Source organism: Lycium barbarum, chromosome 10, assembly GCF_019175385.1.
Source record: "Lycium barbarum isolate Lr01 chromosome 10, ASM1917538v2, whole genome shotgun sequence".
Taxonomy (NCBI): domain Eukaryota; kingdom Viridiplantae; phylum Streptophyta; class Magnoliopsida; order Solanales; family Solanaceae; genus Lycium; species Lycium barbarum.
This window is the reverse complement of record NC_083346.1, coordinates 11,485,095-11,508,354: the sequence shown is the minus strand read 5'-3', so window position 1 is coordinate 11,508,354 and position 23,260 is coordinate 11,485,095. Positions and strand designations below refer to the sequence as shown.

At 36.7% G+C, this 23,260-nt stretch overlaps 1 protein-coding gene across 2 annotated transcripts; it reads left to right on the top strand.

Moving 5' to 3' along the window:
• Positions 1-4,870: 4,870 nt before the first annotated feature.
• On the top strand, positions 4,871-23,254 carry LOC132613506 (protein GLUTELIN PRECURSOR ACCUMULATION 3). Of its 2 annotated transcripts, none has more exons than XM_060327547.1 (16): positions 4,871-5,124; positions 5,213-5,310; positions 7,287-7,425; positions 7,553-7,581; positions 8,316-8,412; positions 8,498-8,568; positions 8,646-8,753; positions 9,973-10,029; positions 10,537-10,628; positions 11,967-12,051; positions 13,864-14,016; positions 14,564-14,649; positions 16,099-16,266; positions 16,351-16,463; positions 21,720-21,810; positions 22,968-23,254. In XM_060327547.1, the coding sequence occupies exons 1-16, from the start codon at positions 5,063-5,065 to the stop codon at positions 23,037-23,039; spliced, it is 1,521 nt and encodes a 506-aa protein (XP_060183530.1). In that variant the 5' UTR covers positions 4,871-5,062; the 3' UTR covers positions 23,040-23,254. The 2 variants fall into 2 exon arrangements, with proteins under 2 accessions (XP_060183530.1, XP_060183532.1); XM_060327549.1 differs by having other exon boundaries at positions 4,872-5,124; positions 8,498-8,553.
• Positions 23,255-23,260: the final 6 nt, after the last annotated feature.

The following is a 23,260-nucleotide window of genomic DNA, read 5'->3' as shown; positions in this document are numbered from 1 at the left end:
ATACGTCATACTCCCTAAATCTACCCGGTTAAAAAGGGGTGTGACATTATCCAAATCAAAATTTGATAAAAAAAATAATAAGTATTTTACACTTTTAAATTAATCAAATTAAAATTGAAAGTATCAACTGATGCTTAAATATTGCTATTATTTTATCTCAAAGAGAGGAAAATATTCCTTTTAAACAAGTCTTCTTTTTTAAAAAGTATTAATAAATTTTTGCCGACTTTGTATTCATAGCAAACACAAATATAATAAAGTTTTAGATATGGAGCACAAACTATAATGTTATATTAATCGTGTTTTGAACATAGTACACACACACACACACACACATATATATATATATCCATAAAAACAGTACAAACTTATGTATGTTTATTATCAATATATATATATATATATATATATATATATATATATATATATATTATCGCTATCCAAACACAACTACATACACATAGATACACTATAATCCAAAGTGTTGGGTCCGTGCGCAGCACGGGCATAGGCCATCTAGTATATATATATTTGTGTTGTGATGCTTTTTATCATTTTTATATGTTATTTTAGTCCAAAAAGTTGTTTTAAAATCTTTATAATTTTAAAAGATAATTTTTTAAAAAAAATTTCATCTTTATTATCCAAGAATTAAGATATACAGTTATTAATAGCTCATTCAAGTAAAAGAAAAAAGGGTAATAAAATATTTGGTACTAATGCTATCAAATACGGTTTTTTTTTAATAAATGACAAATAAAAACAAAACAAGAAAAAGCAAGTTTGTGTGGGGCCCATGTTTGTACTTCCACCGTTCACTTTTACTTGTTCACTATACTAAAAATAAATTTTCACTTTTACTTGTCCACTTTAGCATATCAAGGAAAGATAAACTTTTTTTTCTTCTTCTTGTTTTACCCTTAACATTAATTACTCATTTTCAAATTATTCTTCAAGTCTAATGAGACTATACAATAATATAGTAAAAACATACTTCATTTATCAAATTTTAAGGGGCGTTTAAAGTAAAAAATGAACAAGTAAAAGTGAACGGATGAAGTGCTATCTTTTGACAATCACGGCTGGTATGGGAGTTGTGGGCCCAGAGAGCTTTAACTGCTCAAACAAATGGCCAAAGAGAAATAGTTACAAAAAACGAACCTCTTTATATAATTAAATCAATGTGTTCTATCTTTCATTCGTGATTGACAATAGGCTACAACATACAAAAGGAATTAGATATCTGAAACACCCTCATACTTAAATTTTAATTTAAGTATGAATCATTTTATGAAAGATATAAGTTCGATAAAAGGTGAATCATTTTATGAAAGATATGTTCGACAAAAGGTTGCAGCGCATATGGCTTGCGTGTTTGTATGCTATATACATCAAGTTACATAAAATATTTAAGAACATAAGATTTAATTTTTCTTATTATTTATATACGAAGATATTTGGTATTGCATATATTATCCAGCAAAATAAAAGAAACTATTGGATGTCGTCATATTATTCATATCCAAGCGCTTGATAAATCTCAATAAGCAATTTGTATACTTACCATTCAGAATATGTATATCCATACCCTAAACGAAAAAACTTAACAGCAAATTAGTAGAATGTAGAGAGACGTTAAAAAATGAAAGCTAACCTTTAACATAATAATATATAAATAGAACAAAACAATTAGGAAAAAAGGGGTTAGGTTCCGTAGAATATTAGAAATACTTATAGCTTATGATAAATAACTGATGAATAGATTATACTGTTGCGAGCTTTTATTCGTCCAAAATTACATACAGAGAAATGAATTCAATTAATGAAACTTTTGTTTAGGTAACATTGAAAATATGAAAAGAAAAGTGAGAAGCTGAAGTGAGATAAAAGTTTGAGATAAGTTTTTGTCTAAAAAAGGAAAACAACTTTTAAGCTTTGCTCCGATGCATATTTAATCATTTTAGAATTCGATGTGGGAAGTTGTTGAGGTGTTTAATTACAATTAAACATGTGCAAGAACATCAAACAATACCAAAAATTGAATAAGTTAAATTGATATAAAGTTGAATCTCAAACAATAACAATCTAAAAACAAGAAAAAGTAAGTTTGTGTGGGGCCCATATTTGTACTCCCTTCGTTCACTTTTACTTGTCCATTACATTAAAAATAAATTTTCACTTTTACTTTCCACTTTAGCATATCAAGAAAAGACAAACTTTTTTTTTCTTATTTTACCCTTAACACTAATTACTCATTTTCAAATTATTCTTCAAGTCTAATGAAACTATACACCAATTATTATGAGTATTATAGTAAATACATACTTCATTTATTAAATCTTGAAGGGCGTGCAAAGTAAAAAATGAACAAGTAAAAGTGAACGGAGGGAGTACTATCTTTTGACAATCACAGCTGGCATGGGAGTTGTGGGACCAGATAGCTTTAACTACTCAACCCAACGGCAAAGAGAAATAGTTGCAAAAAACGAGCCTCTTTATGTAATTAAATCAATGTGTTATGTCTTTCATTCACGATGAAAATTACAAAAAGAGTTAAATATTTGAAATACCCTCATAGCAGCTGGTTAACTGTAAGGACAGATGTGGTAATTATGAAAAAGATTTTGTTTTTTTCTGACTATCAAAGGAAAAGTACAACACCTAAAGACTATTTGTACAAGCTAATAATGCTAAAATGAAATCCTAAAATGCCCCTGACCAAAGTTAAAATGTGAGATAGTAATGTCTAAAATGTTCTTTTCAAATGACTAAACAAAAGAAATTTACATAATTTTAGATCTTTTTTTTTGCGCGGATTGCCCTTCTTTTGGGGTGGTCTTTAAATTTTGCCCCTTATATTTGTGGTCTTTAAATTATGCGCCTCATATTGCTAGTCTTTAATTTTTGCCCTTCGCATTGCAATCCTGAGCGTTCACGCAGAAATCATGAGGTTCTGGGTTCGAACCCCGCTCAAGCATAAATTAAAAAAAAAAATTAAAAGGCAAGGTTTGGGTCGCGTGTATGCCGGACCCGGCATACACTTGTTAAGGAATTACTAAAGTTATGCTAGACCCGACATACTCATGCCTTATGGGCAGACTTGGCATAAGTATGCCAGGTCCGACATAACTTTGGTAATTCCTTAACAAGTTTATGCCGGTGGGGGCATACTTATGGGAAAACTTTTAATGGACAAATTTTTAGTTAAGCCTTAACTAAAAGTCTTTTCCTAGTTATGCCTTATGGGGCAGGCTTTTAGTTAAGGCACAACTAAAAGTATGCCCCATAAGGCATAACTAAAAGTATAAGGCGGAACTTTTCTTTAAGGCATAACTAAAAAATTGTCTTATAAGACAAAGTCTATGTCTTAAGGAAAAGTTATGTCTTATGGGGCATACTTTTTGTTGTGCCTTAACTAAAAGTCTGCCCCATAAGGCATAACTAGGAAAAGACTTTTAGTTAAGGCTTAATTAAAATTTTGCCCATTAAAAGTTTGTCCATAAGTATGTCGGACCCGACATAAACTTATGAAGGAATTCCAAAGTTATGCTGGACCCGGCATACTTATGCCAAGTCTGCCCATAAGGCATAAGTATGCCGGGTCCGGCATAACTTTGGTAATTCCTTAACAAGTGTATGCCTGTGGGGGCATAGCGAAATTTAAACTCTGTCTTGCGAATTTTTTAAAAAATTTTGATTGAGTGGGTGTTCGAACCTGGAACCCATGAGTTTTAGCCAAAGGGCAAAATTTAAAGATTTCAAATATGAGGGGTAAAATTTAAAGACCACCCCAAAAGAAGGGCAATTCCGCGAATTGTCCATTCCTTCACAAGTTTATGCCGGGTCCGACATACTTATGGGCAAACTTTTAATTAAGCCTTAACTAAAAGTTTTTTCCTAGTTATGCCTTATGGGGCAGACTTTTAGTTAAGGCACAACTAAAAGTATGCCCCATAAGACATAACTTTTCCTTAAGACATAGACTTTGTCTTATAAGGCAAATTTTTAGTTATGCCTTAAAGAAAAGTTCCGCCTTATAGGGCATACTTTTAGTTATGCCTCATGGGGCATACTTTTAGTTGTGCCTTAACTAAAAGTCTACCCCATAAAGCATAACTAGGAAAAGACTTTTAGTTAAGGTTTAACTAAAAATTTATCCATTAAAAGTTTGCCCATAATTATGCCCCTACCGGCATAAACTTGTTAAGGAATTACCAAAGTTATGCCGGACCCGGCATACTTATGCCAAGTCTGCCCATAAGGCATGAGTATGCCGGGTCCGACATAACTTTGGTAATTCCTTAACAAGTGTATGCCGGGTCCGGCATACCCGCGACCCAAACCTTGCCTTGCATTTTTTTTTTTTTAAATTTGTGCTTGAGCGGGGTTTGAACCCAGAACCTCATGATTTCTGCGTGAACGCTCAGAGTTGCAATGCGAAGAGCAAAAATTAAAGACCAGCAATATGAGGGACATAATTCAAAGACCACAAATATGAGGGGCAAAATTTAAAGACCACCCCAAAAGAAGGGCAGTCCGTGCAAAAAAATGTGAAGGAATTACCAAAGTTATGTTGGACCCGGCATACTTATGCCAAGTCTGCCCATAAGGCTTAAGTATGCCGGGTCCGGCATAACTTTGGTAATTCCTTAACAAGTGTATGCCTATGGGGGCATAGCAAAATTTAAATTCTGTCTTGCGAATTTTTAAATTTTTTTTGACTAACTGGGAGTTCGAACCTGAAACCCATGAGTTTTAGCCAAAGGATAAAATTTAAAAATTTCAAATATGAAGGGCAAAATTTAAAGACCACCAAAAGTGCGAATTGCCCATTTTAGATCATGACTTAAGTATGAGTCCAAAATACGGTATCTTTCACTTGCCCCGACTAGCAAGTCAAAGTCGGATCCGGATCCGGGTAAGAAAAGTCGGGTTGGGATCCAGTGGGAACATCTTCATTTTCTTTCGGTACATCTTCAGCTCGTATGAATTCAGTCGATTGAAGTAAAAACAAAAAAAAGAAAAATTAGGTGAAACATAGAGAAAAAAAGAAAAAGGAAAAATGCATTATTGGGTTCGAGCATCTTCTTTAGATTTCACTGGAACAATTCCACAACCTCGAAGGTAAAAATATTTTTTTTAATTTCAATTTGTTTTCATTTGTATCTAGATTATTTTAATTTGAAGCTAAATTCGATAATTGTTGTTACAGTGGACATACTGCTGTGAACATTGGGAAATCGAAAGTAGTGGTGTTTGGAGGATTAGTTGACAAGAAGTTCCTTAATGACATCACTGTCTATGATATTGGTATGTCATTCTCTGCTAATCAACTAATGTTTTAATTCTCTCTTTACTTGACTTAAACTTAGTATTTAAGTATGTCATTAATTAGGTTCCGTATTTGTTGGCAATCTAAACAGTTTGATTATGAGATAATGGTGAAAAATAACTACTCCCTTTGTCTAATTTATGTGATACACTTTATTTTTTAGTCTTTCTAAAAAGAATGATATATTTATGTATTTAGAAATAATTTTAACTCAGAACTTCTCCTTTTACCCTAAATGAAATTATTTGCAAGCACACAAATATCCATGGCTTGTTTTAGACCACAAGTTTTAAAAGTACTCCGTTATTTCTTAAACTCCGTGCCTAGTTAAACTATATTGGGACGGAGGGAGTATTACTTTTTTTTTTTTCGAGAGTTTCACACCCCAGCTATCGGTTATTATCTTTTCCTACCTGAACTATCACCATCTATTTCGTTCTCCTACCTAAACTATCACCATCTATGTGTTAAAGCACACCTAGTTGAGTAGACGGTGATAGTTCAGGTAGGAAAAGGAAATAGATGGTGATAGTTGGCCTAATCAGTTTCGAGGTGTATCCACATAGACGATGATAGATCAGGTAGGAGGTAGGAAAAGGGAACAACTGATAGTTGGGGTGTGAAACTCAAGAAAAAATGATAGTTCTAGTGTGTTTTTGACCATTAACTCTTTGATTAACATTTGTATATCAATATTGCAATAAGTGATATTTAGAGGACTTATAATTTGTTTTCCTTAAGAATTTGCATTTCAGTATCGGAGCAAGTGTGAGATTTCGGGACCTTTTTGATGAAATAAGTAGTTCCATTTATGGCATCAATGCAAAGAGTACAAAGGGTAATGATTACAAATGAGAGTGTGCTAGCTTCAATATGTTACATAATATGCTAGGACCAAGGAGCTAACAAAATCCAAAAAATTATCAAGGGCATTTACCGGGGATAGTGTACCAACTAAATAGACACAAAAGACATCAGCTAGCGTTTAATTATCTCTTTATTTGAGTCAAACTTAGTGTTTTAAGCACGTCATTTTGAGCAAAGTTGGGTTTCGTATTGTTGAGAGTCTTTTCAGTTCGATTAACATTTGTATGTCAGTATTGGAATGAGTGATTTTAGAGAACCTATAGGTAGTTTCTTTACGAATTTGTATTTCAGTGTTGGAGTAAGTATGAGATTTCGCCAATGAGGTTCCAAACTTAGAAGAACTAGCAGGGATACTCAGTTGTAGCATTGGCTCATTACCCACTACTTACCTTGGTCTGCCACTAGCCGAAACATATAACCTTTGTTGGTAACTTTGTTTTCCAGATCAACTCTCACAGCCAATTATCAACCATCTCATTTCGTGCGCATGAGAGTGTAGCCTGCGCTTACAGAATATATCGTTCATTTGTGTTTCCCTACTTTCATTTGTCAACTGCCTGCTAATTCAATGTGCATCTATCCAGTCTTGAAAGTAGGTTAAGTAGGTCTTCAAGTTCCCAATCTTGTTCAGAGATTTCGGAAACCTTTAGTTAGTTTGATTAGAGATTTCTATTTCATTGTGAATAAGTGTGAGATCTAGGGAATGTCTAATTAGTTTGATTAGAGATTTGTTTGTCATGTTAGAATAAGTTTGAATTTCGGAGAACATTTAGTTAGTTTGGCTAGAGATTTGTATTTCAGTGTAGGAAAAACTTTAACTTTTAGAGAACCTGTAGTTTTACCGAACCACTAATATTTCTTTCTAAGATAAATTATCGAGTAATTGAATGAAATGGGCGTGAATGGAGCGGAACAGACGTGTAGAATATTCAAATGGTCAATCCCAGCCAGTGTGGGATTGAGGCCTCTTTGATTGATATTTCCTCTGGTGACATTATTTAGCTTCTGGAAGCCAATATGTTTTCTGTGCATTGGATCACGGTCAGTTGTTTTTATATTCTAAATTCAAATGTCATTAATGTTTCAGAAAACAAATTGTGGTTTCAGCCAGAGTGCACGGGCAGTGGTTCTGATGGCCAAGTTGGTCCTAGCCCACGAGCATTCCATGTTGCTGTTGCAATGGACTGTCATATGTTCATCTTTGGTGGGAGATCCGGCAGTAGAAGGTATGCAAATGCTGTGTAATTCGTATGTTACGTATTATAACTGTGGCTTCTGAACTACCTCATCCAATAAAAGAAAAAAAAAAATTGTGCCTCAATTCCTTTAACTGATTTCTTTCCTATTTTTCAGGTTAGGTGATTTTTGGGTTCTGGATACTGGTAAAGTTTGCTTTCGACCATGGCTATGTAAAGAAAAATGCATGAATATTTATTTCCTCTTTTCACCATCAGATGTTTTTTATTAGTCAAAATAATCTCACTGATAGCACACCAAGTTGTATCACTAAACAGTGCAGGTTTACATCAAACCTCCAAACTAAGCTTCTAACTATCTATACAGCTTTTTTTTTTTTTTTTGACCCCTCCCCTCAGGTGCTCCCCCCTTTGCTCCCTTGGAGGTGGAGGGTGCTTACCATCTGAGAAACCCCCTCTTGTCGATCTATACAGTATTGGATAATTGTTTTGCCCTAAAAAGTACCAATGATAAAAAAGGAGTTAAGTCATACATGGATTTTCAACCCCTTCCCTTTCCTTCGAAATCAGCCAAAAGATGCATAGAGTATTGACCTTCCACAGCTCCTTCCTAGTGTCCGTCTTCCTTACCTCTAGTGCACCAAAGTTTCCTCCACAGCTCTCAGTAGTGTCTATGTGGTATCAAACACAGAGTACGTTAGCTGCATAACTCTGAGTAAAGCTGCAATGAAGCAGTATACAATCCATATCCTCACAAATCACTGTTTGCTTTGCATAAACAACATCAACTAACTATTACCGACTTCTCGAGTTATCCATCGTTCGTTTGGCGTTCTAAGCGATATACCATGTGAAGAAAGTATTTTCTCCCTCTCATCTGACTTCAGACTTGATTCTTTTTATAATCTCTGTGGTGCTAGATATATGGCAATGGTCAGAGCTGACAAGTTTTGGTGACTTACCTTCTGCAAGAGATTTTGCAGCTGCTTCAGCCATTGGAAACAGTAAAATTGTAATGTAAGGTTACATCTTACTTTTACAGGTGCTTATATGTCCTATCCTATCCGTCTTTTATTATTGTTTGGCCTTTCCATGCATGCAGGTTTGGTGGCTGGGATGGTAAAAAGTGGTTGTCAGATGTCTATATCTTGGACACGTGTACTGTTTTTGATAGTAACTCTAGTCTTTCACTCTCCTTTTTCTCTGTTAGAAAACAATTTATCCATAACAGGTGGAATTATTTTGAACAGTGACTCTCGAGTGGAGGGAGCTATCTGTTTTGGGAACTTTACCTCCGCCTAGATGTGGCCATACTGCTACTATAGTTGAGAAAAGATTGCTTGTCTATGGTGGTAGAGGTAAATATGGATGATAATTATGATTATTTTGTCTTGGAAATATCAGTCTCCTCTCTGTAATTTGCTCTTCAGCTATTTTCATACATTGTAAATGTTTTATGCTGCTTTGAAGATCTTGATGTCTAGTACTTATTAGATTGAGCAATAGATAAATTTGATAATGGATTATTTTGAACGGACGAGATCCCTAAATGTATGAAGAAGGTATTCTAACTAAAGCTGTATCTAAATTTTGTATGTGAAGTTCAACCCTTCACCTTTTACTGCACAAGTATCTCTGTCTTTTCCGGACACGCCATGCGCAACCCTTTGTTCTTTCTGTCCTTTCTCCCCTTTTATTACACGCTGGATTAGAACAGTTTATATCGGTTAATAACTTTATTGAGTAAACTTAGTCTCACTTATTGCATAAGGGAAAATTTCAAGGTCACCTAGTATGGTGCATGAAATTAAGGAGTCTCAGTTACTTGAGATTGGAAGCTCCTGAGTGAATCTCCAGCCTTTTGTAACCACAATATTGCACTACTAATGAATGCATTAATCACTCAGATAAATTTCCTTACATACAGGACATGAAAGCCCTTTGAACTATTGGTGAGTTCTTTGTCTTATAACTCAGTCATTGTAGCTATCATACTGAAACACAAGTTCATCGCACTTCATGATAAGATCATACGTTGCCTTCTACTTGATAATTTACTAGAAGGATGCTTTCTGAGTCCAAAACAGGATGGCATTGAAGTCACCAAACTGTAGCATAGTTTTTTAAGTATGTGGATGGTAACCATAATTCAAGCACATAAACGTTTTCTTCTGTTTCTCGCGGCAAAAAGGTTCTAGTTTTGTCTGTTTGGTAAAAAACTGATAAAATCATTCATCTTACTGAACAAACAAGGGAAATTGTCCTCATCCACTTGTACGGTGAACTTAATCTCTAGTATGGTCCTTTTGTAATGATGACTTAAAAGCACCCACACTCTGCTTTCAAATATTTCTTTCTTTTTGACAAACATCCCAATTTAATTGTTCAGTTATTTGTATTGGAAGGTATGTTTATCACAATTACATATGTTATTGATGCTTTTACTTTCTTTTTTCCCCTCCTTTTTGTAGGCCAAGAATGCATTGATATCTTTAATTGGTTTTACTTTCATCTATATGTGTTCAGATACTTGAATTCCTTTCTGAATATTTGCTCTTTAACTTTACTTTTGGGTAGGAGGAGGAGGGCCAATCATGGCTGACTTGTGGGCTTTGAAGGGCCTAATTGAAGAAGGTACTTTTTACTTTTGCCTTGAAGCTTCAATTTTGATCAGTAGAGTTCTTTTTTGAGCAGTGATGTTTCCTTTCTCGAAATTATCTTCGGGTTTGTATTTAAGAGACTGTGTGATTTAACTTCATCATGTTGCTTCTTGAAAAATGGTATGGCATGTTAATTCAGTTAATAGTTCACGTGGTTGTGCTTATCCAGCCTTTCAGAAATAGGAACAAATTGTCCCAGAAAATATGAGTTTGGCTGCCCTTGACCAAATACGTTAGTTAGTTCAACTTAAATTTCTATTTCATTTACCGCTCTCGGATAGTTAGTTGACATTCTTTTGGCACACACATATTTATATACATGTATGCACATGGCATTTTGTACCAATTTGTCTCCCGTGGTTAGTTTAACATGTTTTTATCCTTCCACTTCCTTTATTTCTTGACTTCTCCCTTGAAGCTTCTATGACTCTTCTGCTTTAGCACTTAACTATATAAATATTTCTGATTTTCTGGAAGGAAGAGAATGAAAGCCCTGGATGGACCCAACTGAAGATTCCAGGTCAAGCTCCGACAGCGCGTTGTGGACATACAGTGACATCCGGAGGACTCTATGTAAGTCCATTTCATGGTGAAAATTACTTTATGCAAAATCTATACGATTTAATAGTTGATATAACTTATAAGGGCATAGGAATGAGTTAACGCTGTTCTTGGGGTGTTGATGTTTATCAGCTGCGAAGTGTTTTACATCTAACATCTATCTTGTCAAAACCCTTGAAAAACTGTTTGTAGTGAAGACAATAGTTAGCACCTCTCTGATGTGCAATTTTTACTGGTATACCTTTGGATTTCTTGGGGAGTATAATATCATTAGCACATAATACTCCCTCGGGGAAAGGATCCTAAGTTTTTGCTTAACCCATTCCCTGTCATCTGGTAGTAACAATATAGGAGCCGAAATCTTTTGTGGTAGATCCGTTGTTGCCACGTTGAAGAGTTCTAAAGAAATGGTGGGGAATATCCCACATTGCATCTGGTGGACGGAGTGGAAGGAAAGCAATAACAGAAGCTTTGAAGATAGGTCCAATTCGATTCACTTAGTTAAATGGAATTGTAGTGTATCTTTTTACTTTTGGGGTAAAGAGAAAGATGTAGAGGAAATAGATCTTGTAGGTTTCTTAGGCTTTCTGTAAGTATTCTATTTCTTGTTCTTATCTCTCTCTCTTTTTTTATTTTTTTTATTTTTTATTTTTTAAGTTGATGGTTGCAAGCATAACCTAAATGCTGAGGAATACAACATTACCAGTTTCCACACAAAAAAAAAAAAAAAAAAGGAAGAAGAAAGAGTTCTAAAGGAATAATGGTGGTGAATAATATAAGTTCTGTAACTACTTCCCCCTCCACTCTCCTGTTACTTCTTTTTTGAAGTTGTTTCCCAGAGTTGTTTGTGCATATTGATGCATATAAAATCCGGAGTTGTTTCTACATATCTCCACCTAGAGGGCATAAGTGCATGCAAGTTCGAGTGCTCAATAGTCCCTGAAGCCCAAATTGGTAAATGCAAAATTGCGTCTATATCAGTAGTAATAATCATTGTAAATTATGTTAAAATTCTAGATGAACTTCCCCAGGGCGGACTTAAATCTTTTTTTGTGTAAGGAAATTTGACACACATAAGGACCAATGTCACAAATGGTTGTGTAAAAAATAGTTTGAAGAGATTTTGGGGGTGGACTTAAATCTCTATGCAATTTCTGTTGCATTATATTGTGCACGTATGGTTATTTAATGATTATTACAATGCCACTTTATATGTTTTTGTTAATGTAATAATCTCCACTTTCCACTTGATATTGTCCATCAATTTAGCCACTCAAACCTTTCCCTCCTTCCAGCAACAATTTTTTTTTTTAAATTGAAAAAGCATACTGACCTACACTTTCTCTGCAGCTCCTGTTATTTGGAGGGCACGGAACTGGTGGTTGGTTGAGTCGGTATGATGTTTACTACAATGATTGTGTTGTTTTAGACAGGGGTAAGCGTGGTTGATCAATACTTTTTACAATTGCTATCACGCTCCATATACTGATACAGGCGTTACGACTTGTTCTGCATTCCAGCTTTTGGTTTTGTTCTCATGGTGGAGCTTATCTTACATTTTCATTCCATCATACTCCCTCCGTCCCATAATAAGTGTCACCTTAGCTAAAAAAAAATTCCCATAATAAGTGTCACCTTAGGAAACCAAGACATAAATTGGCTAGTTTTTTCCAACTCTACCCTTAGAAAGTTAAAGTAACATCTAAATGATGATTGGATGGTATTGTTGGATTCCCAATGTCAAAAGGATTACTACTCATGCATGCTCTAATCGAGAGAAAAAGTAATTTATTTTTATTGTATAAGGGTAATTTAGTAAACTTCACATTGCATTATTGGTTTCTTAATATGTGTATTTTTGGCTAAGGTGACACTTATTAGGAATAATTACTTGATGTAGCTTTTTATAAGACATGTTTATTGATAATAACTACCCTTTTAGTTGTTTATATTTAGTAACTAATTTACTTTTCTAATTTACCATCTATAGCTATATCAGTAAGTATACACATACATGGCTAAACAAATCCCTTAATAATAGGCATTGACTATTATTACAATTGGTTCCATAATTTTAGCTTCTCTTTCCTTCTTCAACCATGATTCTCCTTCTCTCTTCCACTAAATCCTAAACCCTAACTTCTTCTCAACAACGGCTATCGTTGTTAACTTCTTCTTTACCACTAAACCCTAAACCCTTAATTATTTTTGTTTTCATTGATTAATATGTATGTAATTTGTGTATTTGAACCAGTGATGCATATGTTTGCATGTTTTTGTGTATTTGAACCAGTGATTAACTGTTTATCGAATACACATACATTCAATTTTGTATATGAATGTTTTATGTACTAGTGTATTTGAAACAGTGACGTATTTTGTTGTATGTATTTGTGTATTTGAAATAATGATCAACTGCGAATAAAATACACAGTCATTTAAATTCGTTTATGAATGTTGCTATGTATTTGTGTATTTGAACCAAAGAGTGACCTATTTTGTTTGTATGTATTTGTGTATTTGAAATAGTGATGAACTACGAATCAAATATACAGTCATTTAAATTTGTTTATGAATGTTTGAATGTATTTGTGTATTTGAATTTTTCAATAAAAACTTAAATACAATTGTTTTTTAAGTGTTTTGAAGTTACAAATCATGTATTTTTTGAATTACCGGTTGAATGATGTAGTCTCTGTTTTTGTGTTTCCTTCTATTATTAATGTTTTTGAATTTTGAATTTAGTTACAAAAAGAAGGGAAGTGAGAAGGAAAATCATGGTTGGAGAAAGAAATGGAAGCTAAAATTATTGAACAAAATTTACCTTACCAAAAAAGGGAAGAGAGAAAGATATTAAAAAAAGATATTATTCTGTCTATTAATAAACACCACCGTTAATGCCTAAATTTAAGGGATCTAGTTATTGTTCACAGATTAGTTATTGTTCACAGATTAGTTATGTATTTGAAGACCTTCAAATACACGCGTCCAAATAGATAAACTAATGAAAAGGGTAGCTACTAATGGTAAGAACCTATAATAAGGTAGTTATTTCTGTAAGTACTCTTTATCTACATTAAAATATCTGGCAACACTGAAGATTTAACGAGATTAACAAATCTCTCTACAATTCGTTGGTCTAGGTTTTATATAAGATGGAGGCACATAGTTAAATGACTTGAAAACCATTCGTGATTTTTGTAAATAATCGGCAAGACTATTTTGTTCTAACCTTTTCTGTTTCCAGTGTCTGTACAGTGGAAACGCCTACCAACTACTAATGAACCGCCAGTTGCACGAGCATACCACTCAATGACCTCAGTTGGATCACGATATTTGTTGTTTGGAGGGTTTGATGGAAAATCAACTTATGGCGATCTGTGGTGGTTAGTTCCAGAAGGTATCAAGTCCCATTCAAAGTACATGGATTTGTCTAATCTCTCATTGTTAAGTGGAGTTCTTCTTTTTCCAAAAACTTGCACTAACATTTCAATCAACTTAATGTGATTACTCCCTTAACATATTTTTGTGTTCTTCATTCATTTTTTCCTCTGTTGTTTATATCTTACCTGTGTGATAATATGCTATTGATCTGTAATTTTGTTAGATCATTTGGAAATTGATATCATAAGCTTGTTTTTATCTTCTCAACTTCCAAGTCTTCCTTAGAATATGCACATAGCCCTGGTTGAGTTGGTCAGTAGTGTATGCAAATATGTCAGGAAAAAAGCTTCCGTTTAAGCAACTCTCACTCATTTAAATGGTCCTAGAGTTGTACCAGTTTAACAATGTAACACAATTTGACCTCAGATAGTGCTAGTTCTGACAAATGCATGTCTTCGAGAAGTGAAGAATGTTCTTTTGTCTTATAGAGTTGTGTACACAAAAGTTCCTTTCTTTCAATTAACCTCTTGTGTGTAAGCTTTTTCTGAATGTATGATCTTTAGATGATCCAATTGCTAAGCGCGTGACGGCTTGTCCTCCCGAGGCTATCCATGAAAACCAGGATTCTTCAATGACAAGTATGGAGAAGGTATAGGGCCCTGAATTTTCATTTTTCATTTCTCCCCTCTCACTTCAAGTGTTAAAATGTGTCCATGTTAGGACAATATAACATTACATCTAGTTCCTTTTTGCTGTTATATGGAATGGAGCCTTAACATCTCTGCTGGATGATGTATCAAAGAGTTGGATATCACATTTGACTCGTGGACTGAACTGATCAGTGGAGTCTGTGCATAGAGTTAAACATTAAGCAGTGATTACTGAATGATAGCCATGAAAAAGAGCCGTTTATCCCTATTTAGAAAATTTGAATCACTTGCACTTCGAAGGTGCTTTTGTGCCAGCATGAATTGGCACGGTCACTCACTCGAGACAGATGGTCATTTACCACTCCCTTGGGTAGTCCCAATATACTTTGGTGACACACTAAGGACTCATGCATCCAGTTTTTTGAGATTTTTAATGGCATAAGAAGTTGATAATCATATTTGTAAAGCTTTTAAGAGGTGTCAAACTTGTCCTTTTTCTAGAAAAAAGAAGGTAAAATATTATGGAACTCTACCCTTTGGCTCTGAGTTGGAGTTTTGATCAGAAAGAAAGACAGGTCGAGTCGGTGTGGTAGAGAGATTGTTACTTTTTGGCTTCTTTATATTTCAGGATTAATGGTGTGTTTGGCATGGGGGTGGGAACTAGTGCTACTTGCAGAGTGGCTGCATGTCACCATGAGTTTGATTGATGATAAGATGGGCTCTTTTCAAATTTGAAAAGAAATTTTATCTACTGTGTTAGTTCTGAACGTTCTCTTCTCAACCATATATTCATTCTTTCATTATTAATAACATTTACTCGTTTTATCAAAAAATGAGGTGTCAAACAATTTTCTACTAGAAACTATTTTCCTTTTTTTTTTTTTGATAAGTACTAAAAACTATTTTCCTAGAGTGAAGCAATGAGAGTACGACCTTTTATGGGGAGTGTTACAAAATTAAGATAGTTGTTATGGTACAATAAAGATATCCACATTTTGAGGATGACAAATCTAACCTTATTCATCTGGGGAAGCATATAAACAGATATCGGTCAGCTTGATTTTCCACAGAATTTATCTGATAACCTCAACGTTGTGGCACCTCAGCTTGGACCACTTTCCCAAGCTTCACTGCGTTTATCTAGCCAAGTGATTGCCAGACGATACCGTCTATATGCATGGATGTGTATGCAGGCTTCTTTTTAAAAAAATAAAATTCTGTTGATTTTCTTGAGTATGTATATGTATGTCAGAGAGAGACAGAGAGAGGGAATGATTTAGTGGATGCCAGTCGTTGAGGGTGCCAATTTTACCATAGCTGTATCTGTCAACCTAGTATTCCTCTTTATTGTGATTATGCTTTGATAGATATTTAGATGAGTGTGTTGATACTGCTTGTATGATAGACAAAGCATCTATCCTGGTTTAAATCTCCCTTACTATTGATAGGAGAGGCAAATGCAAGAAGATGCTGTGTCAGAGTTGCAGAAAAGGATAGGAGTTTCAGTATCCATCTCCAAATCCAATGAGAAGAAAATTGTAGATGAGTTGGAAGATACAAAATTATTAGAATTGGCTTCTAAATTCATTGGAGAGGGAGCTCTCAGTAATAAGGAGGTTATGGTTTTTTTACTCAGTATATGTTATGCCATATGTAAATTCTTTGCAATTTCTTAATCTGGAATTGTTTGATTACTGAAGGCTGTACAAGCACTTCGTGACCATTGGTCAAAGTCCTCACCGAAGTCAATTCAATTAAAAGAGCTTAGCGCATTACTTTGTGACTACCAGCGCATGATTACCCGCCTTCAAAAGTAAGATCCCTGTCTTGTACATTTTTCTTATGAGTGAAGAAGAATTTACATCTGGAAAAGACGATCAAGTTTGACAACTTTTGTGAGTGGTGAAAGGAAGGAATTTCACTTAAGGCTTTTGCATTGGTTGTAAAAAAAAAATCTTGAGTGTAATTGGGATTGGGGTTGTGAGGTTGAGTGTTGTAAACACTTGTAATATTTCTTCTGTAATAAGATCTGCAGCAGCAACGCGGACGTAGCTCTCACATTGAGGGCGAACCACTATAAATCTGTGTGTGCTATTTATTCTTCGCTTACATCACGACGTAAGTAGGTTCTGTTTAAGGAGGTTGGTATTTAAGTGGTCCAGTTGTGACCCTCCAATCTTTCCTGGGAACCTGCTTACAAAGGTCGGATTTGGGATTCAAATCCTAACAACTGGTATCAGAGCAACAGGTTGTGTTGTGATTTTAGAAACGATGGGAGGCGAAGATCGTACGACGCACGGCATCGGTAAATTCGATGGTACAGATTTTGCATTCTGGAGAATGCAAATTGAAGATTATTTATATGGCAGAAAGCTTCATGAACCTCTGAGTCCGAAACCAGAGGAGATGAAGCAAGCAGATTGGGATCTCCTCGACAGACAAGTTCTGGGAGTCATTCGGCTGACGCTGTCGAAGAACGTTGCTCACAACGTGGCAAAGGAGAAGACCACCGCAGATATGACGAAGGTATTGTCTGACATGTATGAGAAACCTTCGGCAAATAATAAGGTATTTCTCATGAAGAAACTATTTCATCTAAAGATGATGGAAAATGCTCATGTTGCTGCACACGTAAATGAATTCAATACCATTGTAAATCAATTGTCATCGGTAAAAATTGATTTCGATGATGAAGTGCAAGCTCTAATTTTGTTGGCATCCCTACCAAATAGCTGGGAGCCAATGAGAGCAGCGGTTAGTAATTCTGTCGGCAGTGACAAACTAAAGTTCAACGATGTTAGGGATCGTATCCTTGCTGAGGAGGTGCGCAGGACAGATTCTGGAGAGGCATCGACGAGTTCTGCTTTTAATATTGAAAACAGAAGCAGAAATTATGACAGAAACTACAACCGAAATAGGGGCAGATCGAAGTCAAGGAATGGCAAGGGTCAATCCAGACCAGGACGAACACTTGAGTGTTGGAACTGTGGAAAACCAGGTCACCTCAAGAAGAACTGCAGGGCGCCAAAGAAGGAGGACAACAAGGGGGCTGGAATCAACGCTGCTACGGAAGACATTGGCGATGCGTTGTTGCTATCGGTTGACAGCCCGATAGACTCTTGGGTGCTTGACTCAGGAGCGCCCTTTCATACCACCCCACATCATGATATAATGACAAACTACGTGGCTGGGAATCTCGGCAAAGTTTATTTAGCCGATGGAGAGCCGCTAGACGTTGTTGGCACGGGAGACATTAATTTGAAGATGTCAAATGGATCCTCGTGGAAGATTACAGAAGTTAGACATGTTCCAAAGCTGATGCGAAACCTGATCTCAGTAGGTCAGCTTGATGATGAGGGATATGATCTCAACTTTGGTAATGGGTCTTGGAAGGTGGCGAAAGGTGCTATGGTAGTTGGCCGAGGAAAGAAGATTGACACTCTCTACATGACGACTAGCTGTCGTGATACTGTTGCTGTGGTTGACAACACAAAGAAGACAGATTTGTGGCATTGTCGGCTGGGACATATCGGCCAGAAGGGGATGAAGCTGTTGGTGACAAATGGCTTAATTCCGGAGCTGAAGACGGTGGACCTTCATACGTGTGAGAGCTGCATTCTTGGAAAACAAAAGCGAGTAAGCTTCTCAAATGCAGGCAGGGAGTTGAAGGTCGAGAAGCTAGAATTGGTGCACACAGACGTGTGGGGACCTACCACCGTCCCCTCTCTTGGAGGATCACACTACTACGTGACCTTCATTGATGATTCAACCAGGAAGGTGTGGGTTTACTTTATGAAAAATAAATCCGATGTGTTCAGTGTATTCAAAAGATGGAAAGCCATGGTCGAGAATGAAACAAACCTCAAGTTGAAGTGTTTGAGGTCCGACAATGGCGGAGAATACACCGATGGTGATTTCAAACGGTGCTGTGCCGATAATGGGATCAAGATGATGAAGACTATTCCTGGAACGCCGCAACAAAATGGAATAGCCGAAAGAGTGAACCGAACGTTGAACGAGGGTGCTCGGAGTATGAGAATACACTCTGGACTGCCCAAGACATTCTGGGCATATGCAGTCAATACCGCGGCCTTCTTAATTAACCGAGGACCGTCAGTTCCCTTGGATTTCAGAATTCCAGAAGAAGTCTGGAGTGGCAAGAAGGTAAATCTTTCATTTCTGAAAGTGTTCGGCTGCTTATCATATGTTCATAATGATGACACGGCTAGAAGCAAGCTTGATCCAAAATCAAAGAAGTGTTACTTTATTGGCTATGGTGACACCGAGCTTGGTTACCGATTTTGGGATGAACAAAATCGAAAGATCATCCGAAGCAGGAATGTTGTCTTCAACGAAGAGGTACTGTACAAAGACAAGTTGCAAAAAAATTCAGAATGTCAGGACAAGGAATCGGAAATAGTCGATTTGAGGGACTTCCCGACACCTGAGCTGCAGCCAGGTACAGCCGAGGCAGAGGAACAAACAATCCGAGAAGGTGCTGATGAAAGTGCTGATTCTGAAACAAATAAACAGACGCCAATCACAGAACTGCGTAGATCATCCAGGATCAGGAAGCCGATTCACAGGTACTCTCCATCCCTCAACTACATTCTACTCACTGATAGAGGGGAGCCGGAATGTTATGAAGAAGCAATGCAAGTCGATGAATCGACTAAGTGGGAGCTGGCAATGAAGGATGAGATGGATTCACTATCGGCAAATCATACATGGGAGTTAGCCGAGTTGCCAAAGGTTAAGAGGGCATTGCAAAACAAATGGGTTTATCGGATAAAGGAAGAACCCAATGGAAGCAAGCGTTATAAAGCAAGGCTGGTTGCAAAGGGATTTCAACAGAAAGAAGGCATCGACTATACGGAGATCTTCTCTCCCGTAGTCAAGATGGTGACTATCAGAACTGTTCTTGGACTGGTAGCAAAGGAAAATCTACATCTGCAACAGATGGACGTGAAAACTACATTTCTTCACGGTGATCTAGACGAGAAAATCTACATGCGACAGCCGGAGGGATTCAAAGTCAAAGGAAAGGAGAATCTGGTGTGCAAACTTCAAAAGAGTCTGTACGAACTAAAACAGGCTCCAAGACAGTGGTATTTAAAGTTTGACAGCCTTATGAAGAAAGCTGATTTTTCAAGGTGCGAGGCAGATCGCTGTTGTTACTTCAAGAAATTTGAAGACTCGTACATGATACTGCTACTCTATGTCGACGACATGCTAATCGTAGGAGCAAACCTACAGGAGATTGATCGGTTGAAAAAAGGGTTATCGGAAGAGTTTGCAATGAAGGATTTGGGAGCTGCAAAGTAAATCCTTGGGATGAGAATCGACCGAAGCAAGGAGGGCATCAAACTCTCACAAGAAGAATATGCGAGGAAAGTTATCAAAAGATTCAACATGCATGATGCCAAGCCAGTCAGCAGCACTCCCTTGGCTGGACACTTTCGGTTGTCAAAGGATCAGTCGTCGAAAACCGAGGATGAGAAGAAACAGATGGACAAGATACCTTATGCATCTGCAATCGGTAGTCTTATGTATGCAATGATATGTACAAGGCCAGACATTGCACATGCAGTGGGAGTTGTCAGCCGATTTATGAGCAATCCGGGAAAGCAACACTGGGAGGCTGTGAAGTGGATATTCAGATATCTGAAAGGCAGCTCGAGTTCAACTCTGTATTTCCGAAAATCAGAAACAGGATTGCAAGGGTATGTTGATGCTGACAACGGTGGTGATGTTGATAGCAGAAAGAGCACATCCGGGTATGTTTACACCTTCCGAGGTACTGCAATCTCTTGGGTTTCCAAGTTGCAAAAGATAGTAGCTCTCTCTAGTTGTGAGGCTGAGTACGTTGCTGTGACGGAGGCCACAAAGGAAATGATGTGGCTACAATCTTTTCTGCGGGAATTGGATCAGGACCACGAGGGAAGTGTGCTATATTGTGATAGCCAAAGCGCCATTCATTTGGCAAGGAACCCGGTCTACCATGCTCGAACGAAGCACATACAACTCCGGTACCATTTCATTAGATCAGCTTTGGAAGATGGAACATTAGTGCTTGAGAAGATCGCAGGGAGTCAGAATCCAGCAGACATGCTGACAAAGGCAGTGACGATAGACAAACTGAAGCTATGCTCAGCTTCAGTTGGCCTGCACGAAGTATGAAACTAGGAAAGAGCTGCTGCATCGATCAAAGTGTGAAGACAAATTAAAATTTGTCTTCAAGTGGGAGAATTGTTCGGTTGAGGTCCACCCATGTGGGAAAGAAGAAAAGTGGCCGAAAGTGAAAGTTGAGACATCATGCCCAGTCAAACGCTGCCACATAAATTGGAACGGTGGGAGTAGTATTTTAGCACCGAACTGAGATGCTTCACCTGTGCATAAGTGTCGAAAAAATAAACTAGATTCATGTCAAGTACATAATTACTTAGTTCATGTATTAGTAAATTAATGAGGATATGATTTTGTTCATGAATTAGTAAAAATAAAAAGTCTAGGATTAAATTAAACCAAACATGTATTACACTAGGTGCATGCTAGAAAAGTTATATAAATACCTAGGTATTATAGCTATTTTATTTAAGCAAGTTGAGTAGTTATTTCATCACTTATCTTCAAAAAAAAATATATGAGAGATTGAGAACTCTCCATGATTTTTGAAGTTTCTGTGTGTTCTGCTGGCGTGAGACTAAACATTGTGGCGTTATGCCATAGATTTTTGGATGTGATGATGACCTTTTAGAATCTCCTTTCAACCAGTGGAAAATAAGTGTATTGGCTTGGTGCTGACTTTATCAATGTTTGTCAGGATTAAGTTATTCATTGATTTCAAATAATATTTATATCATGCTTGCTATCAAATCTTAGAACAGTTTTGTTATTCAACTACTTAGTCCATTTTTTCCTTTGTGAATGTGTTGTTACCACACAAGTTTAAAGGAACAAATCTCCTCCCGAAAAGGAAAGGAAAAAGAAAATGGAGGGGGAGGGAGTACCTCGACTGAAATGTGGTTCACCTTCTTACTGTATAACTTCTGATCATTTGATGATGTAGGGAAAAACTTGAATCATTCTTGCAATCCATGAATCCTGGACCTCTGGGGAAAGAGACTTACAGATTCTGTCATATCAGGAATGTTAGTCAGGTATGAGTTCTTCAAGGTTCTATTTGTTAGTCTTGATGTTATTTACATCAGAAAACTTGGTTGGCTCACTTCTTTATCATCTGTCATGACATTGCTCAAGTGTCCCTGGTGCTTAATATTCTGATTTGTTGAGGGCTGCACCTAGCTTCAGCACAGTCTAAGAACTTCGATCTTTTTTGCTCTTCTTAAAGCTTAAGTGAATTCGTATCAATGTGGTTCGTTACCAAGTTGCTCAAAATTAGTGACGTAATAATTCTGAAATTAACCTAGAAAGGCTGTGTGGTGTTGTATTCGTTATTACCACAAACCATGTCTTTAGTATTATCAACTCTGTTAGTGTAATGTTTACATAATCTGTCTCTAGTTTGTATAAACAATGTGTAGCTGTCTGCCAAAATTTGTACATAACGTTATTTAAAACCTGTCCACTTTAAATGGTGAGTCTCGGTACTGCAAATCTTACGGAGTTGCAGCATCTGAATTGCACTAGAATTGGGTGTATTCTTTGAACCCGTCTCTATCCCTATATCTTCATCTCTCCTATCTCCTAAAAAAAAAGAGCAGCCCCGTGCACAAAGCATCCCGTGTTAGCAGGGTCTGGGGAAGGGCTGCACCCCAAGGGGTGTGACGTTGACAGCCTAACCTAATGCAAGTATTAGTGGATACTTCCATGGCTCGAACCCGTGACCTATAGGTCACACGGAGACATCTCTCCTCTCTCCTCTATTAAATATTTCCCCTTCGTCCTATCTTCCCCTGCTCACAGTTGTGAGCCCATAAGCCATCATACGTGAAAGCAATAACTATGCTTCAGTCCCTGTGATTATATGGTCATTGGGCCTCTACTCTAAAAGCTAGCTCATGAGGAGAGGATTGTTTAAGGAGATCACAATCCATTTTCTCAACCAATGGGGGACTTGACAGAACCAGACAAGTCGGGGTGGCTATATGAATCCTAGGTGAACTTGTTTTTCCGTTTAAATTCATCTCACGCCACCATAGCCCACAAGACATCATGCATTTGTTTATATCTACTGCTAATCTCTTTTTGCTAACTCCACTTTTATCACCTTTTTGTTTTAGTAGTAATGATTCTTTTAGTGTTTGCTCCTTTTGATGCGTCAGTTTTGAGTTAGATTTTCTTTTGTGATCTCCAGTTGCGTATGGATGATATCTCACATCTGCTGGCTGAGTACAAACAAGTCCTTCTCGATATAGGAACAAGCTAAAAAGATCAAGTTCGATATCTTATATTTCATCATGAGCTTATCTTCATGATTAATTGTACTACTGTTTGTCCACCCTTATGAATTAGCTAGGACATGCAAAATCTTGAATGTATAAACTTCCTAGTTTTCTGGCAGTTTTCAAATGTCTTTTTATAGTGACTTCTATACTTTTAACTGGTTGAGAATACATACTTTTGCATACAGCATTTCTGTCACTTGGA